Source organism: Barbatula barbatula (assembly GCF_947034865.1).
Source record: "Barbatula barbatula genome assembly, chromosome: 5".
Lineage (NCBI taxonomy): Eukaryota > Metazoa > Chordata > Actinopteri > Cypriniformes > Nemacheilidae > Barbatula > Barbatula barbatula.
Window position 1 is genome coordinate 17,096,282 of NC_136769.1, and position 14,810 is coordinate 17,111,091.

At 38.0% G+C, this 14,810-nt stretch overlaps 1 protein-coding gene across 1 annotated transcript; it reads left to right on the forward strand.

Annotated features, from left to right (window-relative positions):
• Positions 1 to 432: 432 nt before the first annotated feature.
• On the forward strand, positions 433 to 8,437 carry galr2b (galanin receptor 2b). Its single transcript, XM_079457430.1, has 4 exons — positions 433 to 582; positions 2,496 to 2,579; positions 3,114 to 3,511; positions 5,939 to 8,437. The coding sequence occupies exons 3-4, from the start codon at positions 3,138 to 3,140 to the stop codon at positions 6,699 to 6,701; spliced, it is 1,137 nt and encodes a 378-aa protein (XP_079313556.1). The 5' UTR covers positions 433 to 582; positions 2,496 to 2,579; positions 3,114 to 3,137; the 3' UTR covers positions 6,702 to 8,437.
• Positions 8,438 to 14,810: the final 6,373 nt, after the last annotated feature.

Genomic DNA, 14,810 nt, shown 5'->3' on the forward strand with positions numbered 1-14,810 from the left:
GCTCTGATAGCTTTAATTCTAAACACATCTTTGGATACATAGATGATGCATCTAAATGCCAACTATATTTTGGCCCATGCACAGGCGCAAGATTAATCTGATCTATATGCTAAATATTTTATCATGTTTGATAGTCAAGACTTGGGCAGGTGCGCACACCAATGAAAACTCTTGTGTATTGATGCCAGCAGCACGGCATGCATTAGTAAAGTGTATGAAATTATATTTCACATGCATACCACATCGTGAACTTCCATGTGCATGCGCATTGAAAAGTGTAGAAGAGAGAGCACACCATCTCCATCTCTCTCTCTCTCTCTCTCTCTCTCTCTCTCTCTCCTGCAGTGAATTTTGAGTGTCTCCTGCATTTACCACGATGTGGAGGAGGAGCCTCTATATGTGAGGGAGGGAAAGCAGAGGGATGGAGACGCTGAGAAGCGAAATAGCAATTAGAATGAGAGGAGATGAAGGCTGCTGAAGTGTTCAATTCTGCAAGTGCCACCACCTCATCCGGACAACCAAGCTTCTCAACATTACAATGACTCTGAGGAGTGGATGATAATGTTATGGTTCATCCAGCTGGTGAGTCAAATGTTTAAATTGGAGATTTTGGGATGTTTTCTGGCATTTATAGTCTGGACTCTGAGATTTACATTGACACCTTTAGAATAAAGATTCAATGAAGTGTAAATTAGACCTGTGCTTTGGACAGGCTTTGTTTTAACATATGCATGTGCAATTTGCTTAGCTTATCTTCATTCATATTCATAAATCTTTATACGGCACTTATATAATGTTCACAATTGAATGCGTCTATGATTGCATTGGGTCTTATCAAATTGTGTCTGTATACTTTATTTTGTATATTGCGTTCAGTATACTGCACGCTTTTTTCTCCACATTTTATTCCCACAGAGATGCAGCTGACATGCTTTTATTATGAGTTCATAAAAGTTTCAATGTATTTATTTTTTTATTTGTATTTACGTTTGAATTGTGGTTCAGGACAAATGCGGCAGTGAGATGCGGTTTGGGTTTGCACCCTTTGAATCAGACAGATGTATGAATCAGACAGACTGTTACCAAAGGGATCAGTTTAACAGGCCCTTCATAATGAAGGACACTTCATGTTATACTCACTGGCAGGTGGTAATCCAGCATCAAATAAAAAAAAATTGGAATGTTTACAAGGAAAATTGCTCGCAAACAAAAACGCCACAAACAGAGGTGCGAGTGGGATAACCCACAAGGCAAAGCAGAAAAGATGATACCCGTTTATTGAGCAAACATTTATTCAACATTTCAGTCCCGCCATGTGTTCACTCAAGGTAATCCTTTGAAAGGCTGTGAAAACACATATTTATGTGCCATAAATCTGTAAATAACAACTGGAGTGCCTTTCTAGTCTCATAAAATATTTGTAACCTACCATAGTTTTTACATTTTGATCAATAAGATTTAAGCACAATTCTCCTTTCTCACGGGTAATATGACTGAGTCCAAATCGAGCGGTTTTAAAACACGGCGATAATCTTCAGGCTTTGTTGCAGTGTTTACATGAACAGAGGGAATAATATCACAAAGACAGATGATGTCAAAGTGTCTGCTGAGAAATAATTGAGATTAGTCTCAGGGTTCATTTCACCCGATGCGCATACATAACGTCTTACTTGTTTTTTTAGAAACAGAAGACAGTAGACATGTTTCATCCTTACTCTCTAATATGTATTAAGGAAGAGGGATAAAACCTGAATGCGTCCAGGAGAGCCTCCTCTCAGGGTAAACGGCTTTCTGATCATTTAGCCCAATTTACTGCAATAAAGCTCTTGCTACAGTATGAGTCACGCTGAGTATCTGTGCCTACAGTAGTTCACTTAAAGAGCTATAAATACATCTGACATCAGTTGCTCCTAGTTCAATAAAACAATCAGTGTTGTTTCTGTACGGATTCAAAGTCAGCTTTTGGTCGTATTTTTGGTCATAGAATACTCTGTCTGATAAGTATGGAGCAGATAAGTCGACTCTGCACATTAATTTTTGCACTTTGTCGGTCTATTAGGAGCACTGCATTACATTTGTTAGTCCAATTTTCTTAAACTCAGCTGAAAGCTCTCGCTGCTTCTCACACTCAATATGTCTTTGCTACAGAAACACCCAGCTGCCTTAATTGAATCTTTGGCATTCATATTTTTAATCTGGGTTTGGATTGTGTACTTTTAAAAAAATCAGATGGATTAAAGACCAGAATGGATTCAGATTTCAGATTCAGAAGGAATTTTCTTTGGTGATGTAGCTTCAAGAACACACGTTCAAGACAAAAGACGAATGATGTTGAAATTTATAGTGTCAAATAATAAAGAATACATACGTATATAAAATAAAAAATTCAAGTGTATTGAAAGAATATTTCTGTTCAGCAATGCAGCGTATCATTCCCTGAACCTGCTTGTTCACGAAAAAGATAAAAAGTGAGATCTTTTTTAATCCTCCCACAGCTGGATCAATATTTGAGGTGAAGAAATCGATGTCGACTGTCTCTGAGCAACACCTATTGGGAAGTACTCTTGGATTAACCGCTGGTAGGCAATTTTAATCCTTCTGCTTTTAAGGTTTACATAACATAAACACCAATGTACTCCTCTTATTAATATATATGTTAGGTATCTATTCTCATTCCCAATACAAACAACTTTGAACTAAGATCTCTCATGAGTACGAAATTAATTTATCTGTTTTCATTTTGATTAGCTCTCAAGCAGATGGAGACATACTCTTCATACCCCGATGAAACTGCCTCTGGAGGGGTTATCATAGCATTCTGAAATTGATTTTAGCCATGAATCATTTTATCCTCCTCATACTTTCACAATCTTTTGAAATCGTGACGTACTTTGTCATGTTTGTTAAATTTGCAGTTGCAAATGTGTTTCATCTTTCATCGCTTTGTGATCGAAAATCTTCATTATAAAAAACCTCAGATTGCTGTTTATCTGAAATGTTTGCAGAGATTTGCCACTATGGAAATCGTTCACGTTCTTTTATGTGATGGAAATCCATCATGTCAACTGATGCACAGACTATATCCCTGTCTTATATCTCGTGACCTTTTGCAGGGCTCTGAAGCTAAACACCTTAAAATGTCAGATCACGAAGATCTAAATAAAGCCATTGGACACTGGAACGCCTCAGAGAGCTACCAGCTCAACCCAGCCAGCGTCATTGTATCGGTGGTCTTCTCGCTCATCTTTCTTCTGGGGACAATTGGGAACAGCCTGGTTCTCGCTGTGCTTCTCAGAAGCGGGCAAGTCGGATATAACACCACCAATCTCTTTATCCTCAACCTCAGCGTAGCCGATTTCTTTTTCATTATTTTCTGCGTGCCTTTCCAAGCCACTATATATTCTCTAGAGGGCTGGGTGTTCGGTTCCTTCATGTGCAAAGTGGTTCACTTCTTCATCAACCTAACCATGTACGCTAGCAGTTTCACCCTTGCTGCCGTCTCTGTGGACAGGTACGTTGGATGTATGTTATATTATGTTCTGTGTAGACATAATAATGTCCTTGTCACATCATTTAGAGCGCAGTCTCGTGGAGTCAGAACCCAACACGTCAGTGAACACGTCAGAACCCAACAGAAATGTAATTGGTCAGGGCTGTAGTTTAATGAAGTAGATTATCTGAACATAAGGAGGTCTTGCAAATTGCTTCAGCATAGGTTCGAGTTGAACTGGATAAATGTCAAAATTATTATTTACGTCCTTTCACTTTGTGAATGAAACAAGTCCAGATCAGAAGAGAGATCATTCCTTTTATTACAATTAATCTAATCACATAAAATTATTTCAACAAATATCATTTTATTGGACAATGCTCGGTTAGATTGTGTGATATTAAGGTTGAACTAAAAGCTTGTTTACACTCGTGTCTGGCTCCGCACAGCATTTTGTGACATATGACTCATGAGATTTAGAATCTATTGATTTGTGTTCATGCACACAAATTTCCCTTTTTTCCATGTCAGTCAGGATAGCCTTTTTTCAGCACGACTTCCATATCCAAACGTTTGTATGTTAACATACATACATATATATATATATATATATATATATATATATATAAAACCTGATTTCAGGGGAATTCGTACATACATGTATTTAACAAGGTGGCTGAGCCTTACCCCACCTTAACATCACAAGCGCAAAAGCGAACTGTGCTTAAATGTACAAATGAGATCGTACCAATTCATACGAATGAGCCGCAAATTATGTGTACATTCCAGTTAGATTATGTTGATATATCAACACTTAAAAACTTTGCACACTGTGTCTGAAATTTGCATCTGACATTTTTGCAGGTTAAACATAAAAACGATCAATTTTTGAAAACTGTCAATCGCATTTACACATCCTTAGCAAGCATTTGGAGAGCTGTTTTGACAGTTCAGAGCCATCATACAAGCTTATGCCAAAATTTCAGGATGGCGTCTGAGTCCACTTCATCTCATAGCAACAAATCACTGTATGAGAAACAAAGTTCGGATTACAAAGACGAATATAAAGAAAGAGTATGGCAGATGAGCAGATGATTGCGGAACAGCAGGAACAGGATAGTATGTAGCTTTTCCATCAAGGAAAAATGTTTGTAAATGAGTTCTGATTAATAACTGAAATAGTGGAGTTTTACGGGGGAAATAACAAAATGGGAGGATGTCGGGAGGTGGGTGTGAAAGCGGGAGACTCCTGAACAAAATGGGAGTGTTGACAGGTAGGGTATGCAAGACGATGAAGGCAGAGAGTGAGTACAGCCTATGAAAGCCTTTAAAAACGCATACGACATTTTTGGATTGAGTGTGCAAAGACCTTTATAGTTTTTCGAGTCTAAGCCAGCACAAAGTAGTGAACATTTACCATAGTTCACTATGGTATTTGTAATCAAACCACAGTAAACACAAATTTACCATTGCCATATTTATTGTAAAGCTATGGTAATACAAATGCCATTCTGCCCAAAAGCACTTTTCCCAGGGGATACTTGTGAGGTTTGAACAAAGTACATAAATATACACTGAACTGAACAACAGTATCTAAAATGTAAGTTAGTTTTTTGTTTGTTTTAATCCTCATTCACCAGTATGTAAAAAATACCTGGTAGTTTTATTTCAACTACATTTATATTTAGCCATTTTGAAGACAATTTTATCCAAAGCGACTTACATAGCATTATCCTATACATGTATACATAGGTATCTGCAATCCCCTGGGATCAAACCCACAACCTTGCGTTGGTAACGCAATGCTCATACCACTGAGCATTAGTGTTTTCCTCTAAAAGTGTTTATTGAGTCTAGACTTGTCTCGTACTTACTCATTTTCGGATGCTTTGTTGTGAATTTAAAAAACACCATTCGCCTGCCACATGTATTGATGACGCCTTGTGCATGATGACATAATTGATGCTACACGAACCCATACACTCGTACGGCCACATCGAGTATAAACCAGGCTTAAAGTGCCTACCACCTGTGACTAACAGGGCTTGTACACAGATCTGACACAAGGGTTGGCATGTGCAGCAGAGAAAAGCACAGTCAGCCAAGCATTTTCAATAGCACTAATCAAACAAAGCCACTCATGTTTCATTCAGCCGACTGCCCTCCATCCAAACTAGAATCTTTACCTTTGAAAAGGTAATTTCATGCTTCCCTGTAAAAATGGTGTGGGGCTGGGAATCCCCACGGGCTATTACCTGTTTACTGGGAATAAAAAACAACACACATTTGTCATGTGAACAAACACAGCTGCAGTCATGATCATGTTGCGTTTGCCAAATTACTTGATTTTCATGAACAAATCACATGTCCAATGCCTATTATTTATAAGACTTTATACAAGTCAAAGCATCATATTTGATAGCTCTATGTTCACATTTTCTTTTGCAGATATCTAGCCATACGTTACCCTCTGCGCTCTAGAGAACTGAGGACACCGTGTAACGCTGTAGTCGCAATGGTAGTCATCTGGGGCCTGTCTCTCATTTTTGCCGGTCCCTATTTGAGTTACTACGACCTCATCGATTTTGAAAATAGCAACGTGTGCGTACCGGGCTGGGAGGAACATAATCGCAAAGTGCTGGATACCTGTACCTTCGTTTTTGGCTATGTCATTCCTGTGCTCATCGTTAGCCTGTCGTACACACGAACCATCAAGTATCTCTGGACGGCAGTCGACCCTTTGGACGGCATGTCGGAGTCCAAGCGTGCCAAGCGAAAGGTCACCAAGATGATTATCATAGTCACTGTGCTTTTTTGCATCTGCTGGCTACCGTACCACGTGGTCATTTTGTGCTACCTTTATGGAGACTTCCCATTCAACCAGACCACGTACGCTTTCAGATTGCTGTCCCACTGCATGGCCTACGCCAACTCCTGCCTCAACCCCATCGTTTACGCCCTGGTGTCTAAACACTTTCGCAAGGGCTTCAAGAAGGTGTTCAGCTGCATCCTCAGCAAAAAGGGCCGGAACAAGGTGCACGTGGTCCACGTGGCGAACACCGTTCCCGGCTTTGAGGCCGGCTCTACTGAAGTGTCCCAAATGAACGAAGAGAACGCGAGACATAACGAGAACGAAATGGTCAGCCGCCCGATCACTGAGCCACAGAATGCGACCATGACCATGACATTGCCTTTTCAGAATCAGCCATGATGGAGCGGAGAATTGCTAATAATGTCTTACAGAAAGCCTTATTAAAGAACTCAGACAGAGCCGTGGATTTAAGATGCTTTGATCCACATCACTATGGTTTTGTGTTGACCGAATAAGTACAGAAAAGTCTCTTTTGTTCAAATCACTGAACAAACTGAAAATGTGTTTTCAATTGGTTCGGTAAGAACGATCTTTTTCGCTTTGCTTTGTTATTTTGGCTGTAATGCTGGAATATGTTTTATTCACAAGCTCTTGTTTTTTGAGCAGCTTTGTGTGTTTGTTTTCTTTTTAAGTGTTTTCCTCAGAGCATGTTTCAATTTAAAGCTGTGATGACTCTTCACCTGTGAAAATCTGTTAGCGATTATCGTACGTAACACGCTTTAATATCTGAAGAGCGTATTATCTTTACTTGTGTGAAGCTGTCATTTGTTACCAGACTTTGAAGAGCAACATTGTGCTCCTTAGCTTCTCTTTACCTTAGCTCTTTACAAAATGTGCTTATGTTAAGTATGTTTTTGCGGTCACCTCTTTTTTCAATGACTTTATCTCAAATATTTCTAGTGACTTGTTGCATTTTAATTTCTTAATGTCTTAATTAAAGTTCTGTACATTTAAGGAATACTCATGAGTGATAATTGACAACTGACAAATTTAGATGCTGGAAAATCACTAGAAAGGTTTGAGGTCAGTTCAGAATTGTTTACAGTGTTTGTGATTTTTCCGCTGTTGTAAAATGTCTTAAAACTTCATTATTGAGTTTACACCCAATTTAAATAAACAACAGAACATGGTAACACACAATAGAAAATGTAATGGATTTAGGGCCAGATTTACTAAACAGGTTGCACAAGAGCACAATTTAAAAAAAGGGCTGATGGTAATGAAAAACTGCTGGTGATCTACTAACAGGCCCACATTAAAACACAAGCGCAATATCTCATTCCCATAAGGACCAATGACCTACCAAGAGCCTCCACATTAGCATCAGGTTAAAGACCTGATTTAGGCGTTAAATTAGCGCAAACCTAGTAAATTGCGTTGCGTGATTTTATTAAATACGGTCCTCACAAGTTTGCATCTTAAGAGGAAACTCCTAAAGATACAATACAATGTTGCATAAACAGGTTGTATCCACGTCTTTTCAGGGCAAAATTTCACTGTAGTTTTTTTTGCAAGAAGAAATGATTGTGCTGCCACAAACTGTTAGTAAATCTGGTCTTTAATGGATATAATGGGAATTGTATTGGTTTTAATGGAAACTATAAAGCTGTCTGTCATGGATTCTATTGGTAAGCTGTTATCTGGGAGATTAATTCTATTGGAATAATGTCCAAAACTCATTTTGCAATGAATTTCGTAATGGTTTTAATGGAAAAGGTTGGTTCAAAATGGTATTTTAATGGAAACCGTTAGACTTTTTGTAATGGTTTCTATTGGGTGTTTCTACTGGGTTTGTTTTGTTTTTATTCCAGCCGGGCAGAATATCTGCACTTCACAATCTACACACTGCTCAGATCTTCTAATGTTTACTACAACCAAATAAACATGGCTAAACAGAATGTTTATCTCAGAGTACAGGCAACTATTAATTTACTGTCCAGTTCTTGTGCTGCCTTACCTTCATGTCCTCCCTCAGTATGTATTATGTACTGTAGCTAACACCAAGTGGTACTGTATGTTGGCGGTTTTGAATTTGATGTTGACAGTAAATTTCAATAAAACTTGCATTGATAATCCTTTGGCACCAGCATGGTATTTTAAAATATACAAATGAACTTGGAAACGAAATGACCCCTTATGGCGTCGACAGTCGGCTGAGTAATCTTTTAGCCTGGGACAAGCATTTGAGAGATTTATGTTAGATGAAACAGGATTTTTAAGTAGGGGAGTGAAGCTGCAACATTAAGTGAGAATTAAAGTCTAATGTCTTGCACTTACTCTCCTAGAAAAATGACTTTAAAGCAAATGAGGGTTGAAAGCACTTACGCATGCAGCATGAAAACCAAAGCGTCAAGATACTGCAGCCACACAATCTAAACAACACGAAAACGTATCGTTTAAATACACCTTCACTGAACGCAGGCTTTTAAACATCCTCAGATATGTTTTAGCAGAGAAGCTAATATGAGAAGTTAAGTGTGATCATTTGTTCAAATCAGCCAAAGCCCCTCAAACATGCCTCCGGCCCAGATGCAGTTTGTGTATTAGTTTGCCCATTTACTCATGCTTTTAGTACCACCACCGAACAGACAAGTTTTGAAATCACACTTTAACAAAATCTGCCATATTTTATAATTCTGGAATCGATCAGCTTAACAGCAAGACTTTCATGAAGATTTATTGTGCTCCAATGAAACATAACAGTGTATGAGTATGAAGCAGCAGCAAATGATGACATTGATGACATGTAATACCAAACAAAACCTTCTAGACAAAACTGGAACAAACGAGCCACAAAAAAGCTTCATTACTACATCAAGCACTTACCTGTAATGCAGGATGAAAAAAATGTGTCAATTGCCTTGTTATGCACATTAATCGTTCATGACGAATCTGAAAGCTTTCGTGCACAATTAGACGTTTTTCATCTGATAATTAATCTCGACTTTCCGGAGCTCGCAGTCTCATTCACTGCTCATTTAACATTTCTGTCAGGCTTTAGGTACACTCAACTCTTAAAGTAAAAAGACTAAGACTTCTTTGATGTCACAGAGATTCAATGGATAAATTGGCTTTAGTAAAATGCATCAGTTATGTGGACATCAGGAGTCCTGTCAGAAGCAGACTTTAAATATAATCTGACATAATCCTGACATACGTAATGTCACGTTATAATTGATACCAAGAATTTTCTTTTTCAGAAATGTACAATAAAATCCAATAGCTTTTATCTTTTATTGCTCAATGTATTACACCACGAAATGTTTAAATTAAAATACTGCATGAATTTGGAAGTACGGGAAGGCTTGGGTGAAAGCAATTACATTACCCTTCCTTGACTATAACAAATAAATGAAATTACAGTGAATTTCAGTGACAATGCTACTTGCATAACACTGACATCATAAAAAAAACCTGCATGTAAATGCATATAACATGATAGATCCAACTATGGATATGGCTTGCAGATCTTAAAGATTAAATCCAGTTTCACTAGATCTCTCCACGTCAGAAACGTATAAGCTCTGAAAATATCCGTTGTGAGTTAATAGGCTACTTCAAATCAACCACCAAGTAGATACAGAGAGGAATGGAAGAAGAGCAGGCGGGAGACGAAATGATGTTGAATTAAGTGAAAGATGGGTTCTTGAATAATCTCAGCTGTGCATCAATGCTCAGTTTAGCTCTGTCCATCTTCGTCTGACTAGAAACACATTCAATAGGTATTATTTATCATGCAAGATAGTGGAAAACTATAAAAAAATTGTCTTGTGACGTTATTCTGAACCTCGAGATGGAGACCATTGGAGACTCGTATCACATAAAAGACAATACAGCACCCATCAGAAGATTAAACGTTATCAAAATAGAGACAAAATGTAATGAACAATAAGGATAAAACTGAATAATAAAATGATCATATACATGGATGAATTTATATATGATAAATGAAATGTAATAAATGCATACATTTAGCAAGGGTTAGAAAATATATAATGGAAATAATGTAATAAATGAGAAATAGAATAATACAATTAAATTAAATTAAATAAGAAACAAATGTATGTTTCTACTCAGATCTATCAAATAACAGTTCTCATTTGTCAGGACACATGAAATATACTGTATAATGTACATAGGTTGAAGCTTTGAATGGTGGATGTACAGTCTGTTTAATAGGTTGTACTGTCGAAATATAATACTGTATTTTCACAACTTAAATCTTCACAGTTTGGTCAATTGGAAAGTCTTTCTGAACAATCAATACCAAACTACACAACCCTACAGCATTATAACCAGACAGTACTTCTGGCTCTCATTCACATCAAAATAAAATATGCATTTTACCCTGACTAAGGTACATCGGTTTCCACCTTTTTCTGATACGGAATATATAAGTATTCATATATTCAAGTCAAGAGACACTTAATTAGACAGCCAAGCGTAAGATGGGATCTTCTTTCAAGTGTTATTGCAGTATTTGTTATAAAGACATCTGGAAATACGGCAAGGTGTCAGATAATTAAAAAGAGTTCATTCATAGAACAATTAAGAGAGTGAGTTGTGGAGTGATGGATAATATAACAACAACAAAATATAAATACATACCTGGGTTATGGGTGCATGTGTGTGGGTGCATTTGTGTTGCGAGGTTTTCCTTGAAGCCAAGACACTAAATTACCTTGCGCAGTTTCTGCCACTGTGAAATCTATAACTACAGCTCAAACAAGTCAAAGCTATTTGCGATTTAGGTGAGTTTAAGGACCATTTAGGTGTAATGAACTCAAATACATTTTAGGACTGTAAACAGCTCTTTTGCATATCTTGGTGCATACTGTAATGATTTTGTGCTGAAATGGAAAGTACCCAGTGTAGAAAATGCTTTTTTTATTTACAAAACAGCTAAGCTCTAATTTGGAAAATCTTTGAAATAAAAAATCCTGTCTCTTGCTATTATTGTGTAATTTCTGAGCAGTTTTCTGGGTTGCTTGCATCTTTCAAGGGGCCCATGGGCTCGCAGGGTGCATCTAAGGGGCATAGCGCTTTCGCAGGGTGCATCAGCTATCTTGAAAGGGGCCCATGAGATAAGCATCTTGCAGGGAGTTAAGGGACACATGATATATAAGGGCTCGCAAGGAGCATCTTGAAGGGTGTTAAGGGGCACAGGACCTTGTCGGGTGTTAAGGGGCACAGGACATGATATATTTGTTTTGGCATATTTTTGCATCTGGACACCTGGACTTGGTCAAGAAGGGAGGAAGGGTGTCCAGAGAAGGGGCACTTGCTACGGTTAAAAGTGCACACATTGTTATTGACCACATATATAGTTGTCTTCAACATATATACTTGTTTTCTATATGTTTAGATGTTTTAATATGTTTTATTTACACTTATTAAGCATGTTTTGTCACTTATGTTTTAAGAGCACAGCAAAGTAAACACCAGCAATGTCTGTAGGTTCTGAAGCTTGAAACTTGACCAATGCATAAATCTATTGCTGGAATGACAAGACAAGTAAAAAGAGGTAACAGGAGCAGGTCTGATTGGTTTAAGAGAAACCCCTCTTTTCAGGTATTCCACTATAACAATTTGCTGGAAAAAACTGTATGATGCTTTGGGAAGATCTCACTTTGTTTGGCATGTGTAAATAAAGTTTACTTTTTGACACCTGGACCCTCTTGTCTGAGCAATTTCTTGAAACTGCAAGAACAACTTGCGACGACACTATACAGATTCAAACATACACAATAAAAGCTCTTTCAATATTAAATCATTCTTATATTGTTCCTGTAATTTGCTTCTCTTGATACATGATGAACACTGCATCAGAAATCCTCCTCTGTTCATTCTGTTTGTGAATTGTAATGTAGCTAACAGGAGAGCTGTGGGAGGCTGATAACCGGTTACTGGTCTTTCATTCATTTAATGTGACAGTGACGGATTTACTTACCAAGAACAAACCCTCATTTAAAGTGATCAAAATCACCAAGTCTGCAACATTGTTTTTTTATATACATGTTCTGCACATAAAGAACTAAGAGCTTATAGAGCGGGTCTATACATTTCAATTCAATGTCTTGCGAGTCACTCGCTGCTTCTACAGTAACATAATTTGACAAAGTGCCGTGGGTTTTGACATCATCTGTTGACACTGTCAATCACCAGATAGTGCTAGCAACCCTGTCATCTCTAGGAATCTCAGGCTCTCCTCTTCGCTGGTTCAAATCCTACCTCTCTGGCAGATCCTTCAGGGTGTCATAGAGGGGCTCGTTGTCCACTGCTCACCACATGATCACTGGGGTCCATTAGGGATCGGTGCTTGGACCGCTGCTTTTTATCTACACGACAACATTGGGACCTATCATACCGGCACACGGCTTCTCATATCACTGTTATGGTGACGAAACCCAGATCTACATCTCGTTTCACCCAGACGATACCACTGTAGAAGTTAGCATAACAGCCTGACTAGAAGACATCTCAGCATCTCAGACACGTCCAGCTGAACCCGGCCAAGACAGAACTTCTTGTGTTTCTGGCACACCCCACGGTGCAACACGATCTCACCATCCAACTTGGCAATACCATAATCACTTGTTCCAAAACAACCAGGAACCTCAGAGTCAAATTGGATGAACAACTGTCATATCGCTTATTGCTCGCTGAACTCTTTGTAAGTCGCTTTGGATAAAAGCGTCTGCTAAATGACTAAATGTAAATGTAAATCTGTTGCTCTATCAGCAGCTGCAAGGCTTATCCATCCTATCCATTTTCAGCGTAAGGCATAGCTTTGTCACAGTTTCAAGTCAGTGGGGATGTGCCTTATCAAATAGACACAATCAGATGGTTCAGGATTGTCGGTGTTAAAGAGGATAAAAAGTATATTAAAAATCTAATGCACTTTAAGCGACGCTTCCAGCTGTATAAGGACATGATGTCCCAGTACAATGTTTTATGTATAGCATGTGTGCTGAACTTATTGAATAAAAAAGATGATTTATGACGGATCAGTTGAGTAAATATTTAATATGATCACTAAGAATAATAATTAATAAATTAGCCACATTAAAATATGTGTTTTCTTGATGTCTTTATCCAACAAAATCTCACAGGAATTTGCAACTATTTTACAAGGTGGCCAGTTCTTACAATCTTATTCATGCATTTCAGTGCAATTTTAGCACTGCTATTTTTTGAATAATTCACATCATACGAATTAAAATAAAAAAGCTATGAATTCCCTTTATCTTAGCTGTAACTTAAATTCCTAATCATTTTATGAAGTGGCCAACTAGTACGATCTTATGTGTACGTTTTTGTATGATTTGCATTTGCACCAGTGATGGTAGGTTTACGGTGGGGATAGGGGAGGGGCAACAGTATAGTTTTTTAATAATCATAAATTTTTGTATGATTCACATTATACGATTTTGCCACCTCGTGAAATAATTACGAATTCCCTTAATCTTAACTGTAGCTTAAATTCCCCAAATACACAAAAGTATGATACTTAGTACAAAGCAATACTAAACCCCCTCCTCTAACCCCACCCTTTGAAAGCAAATCGTACTAAAACACACAAATAGTAAAATAATTAGGAATTCCTATGAGAGCATGGGACCAGCAGCATCTTCCATGTAATTCTCAAGGACTGCACATACTCATGAACTGTATTATAATTCACTTCGAATTAAAACATCTGATAAAGACATTAATATGATGACTTTAAGACACATAACGTGCTAAAATCCTAAATGTAAAAGTGCACAACACACACACGTATTCTCGGAAAAGCTTTCACATTTCATTCGCAACAAAGACCTTGCTGTGAAAGCTGTAACTGCCTTCTCTCATCAAAGCTCAAACACAAGGATGTTTCTAATGTCTGCCAAAGCAACACTGCCACTTTTGAAACAGGCTCACAATGATCAAAGCCGTATCCGTGCATAAAGGCAATTAGCCAATTGCATCTGAGAACAGCACGCTCTTAAAGGGCCGTGCTATGAAAGACAGGAGTTCTGAAAGGCATCTGGGCGCCCATTTCTTCATTTTCTATTCATGACTGATTTCAACATTAAATCTAATATATCTTGTTTGAACAGGTCAAATATATGGCTGAATTCAGCCGAAGCTGAGGCTTTGAATTACTCATATTGTATTATTGCAATATTGCCAGTTCGCCAGCTTGATCTTACCACCTTCCTGTTAGATCCACTGTTTATTTCTGCCAATCCACTTCATCCGTTTTTTAAATGGTTTGTACATCTAGAACCCTTGCACATGCCAGCGCCTCTTGAACAAAACTGAGCAGCTCTTAAGGGAGAAAGCAAACCAGATGGCAACGCTCTCTTCGGTGGCTCTTACACTCATTTACCTTGATTCTGTTTCCATACTAACCGCTTCACTTAATTTCACTTTCACTTCAGTGATTTAATCAAAACCCACTTA

Bases quoted from the DNA above. Each gene is read 5' to 3' on its own strand.
- galr2b (XM_079457430.1), top strand. From the start codon at position 3,138: ATGTCAGATCACGAAGATCTAAATAAAGCCATTGGACACTGGAACGCC. The intron at 3,512-5,938 runs GTACGTTGGATG...TTTCTTTTGCAG, and splicing joins GCTGCCGTCTCTGTGGACAG to ATATCTAGCCATACGTTACC.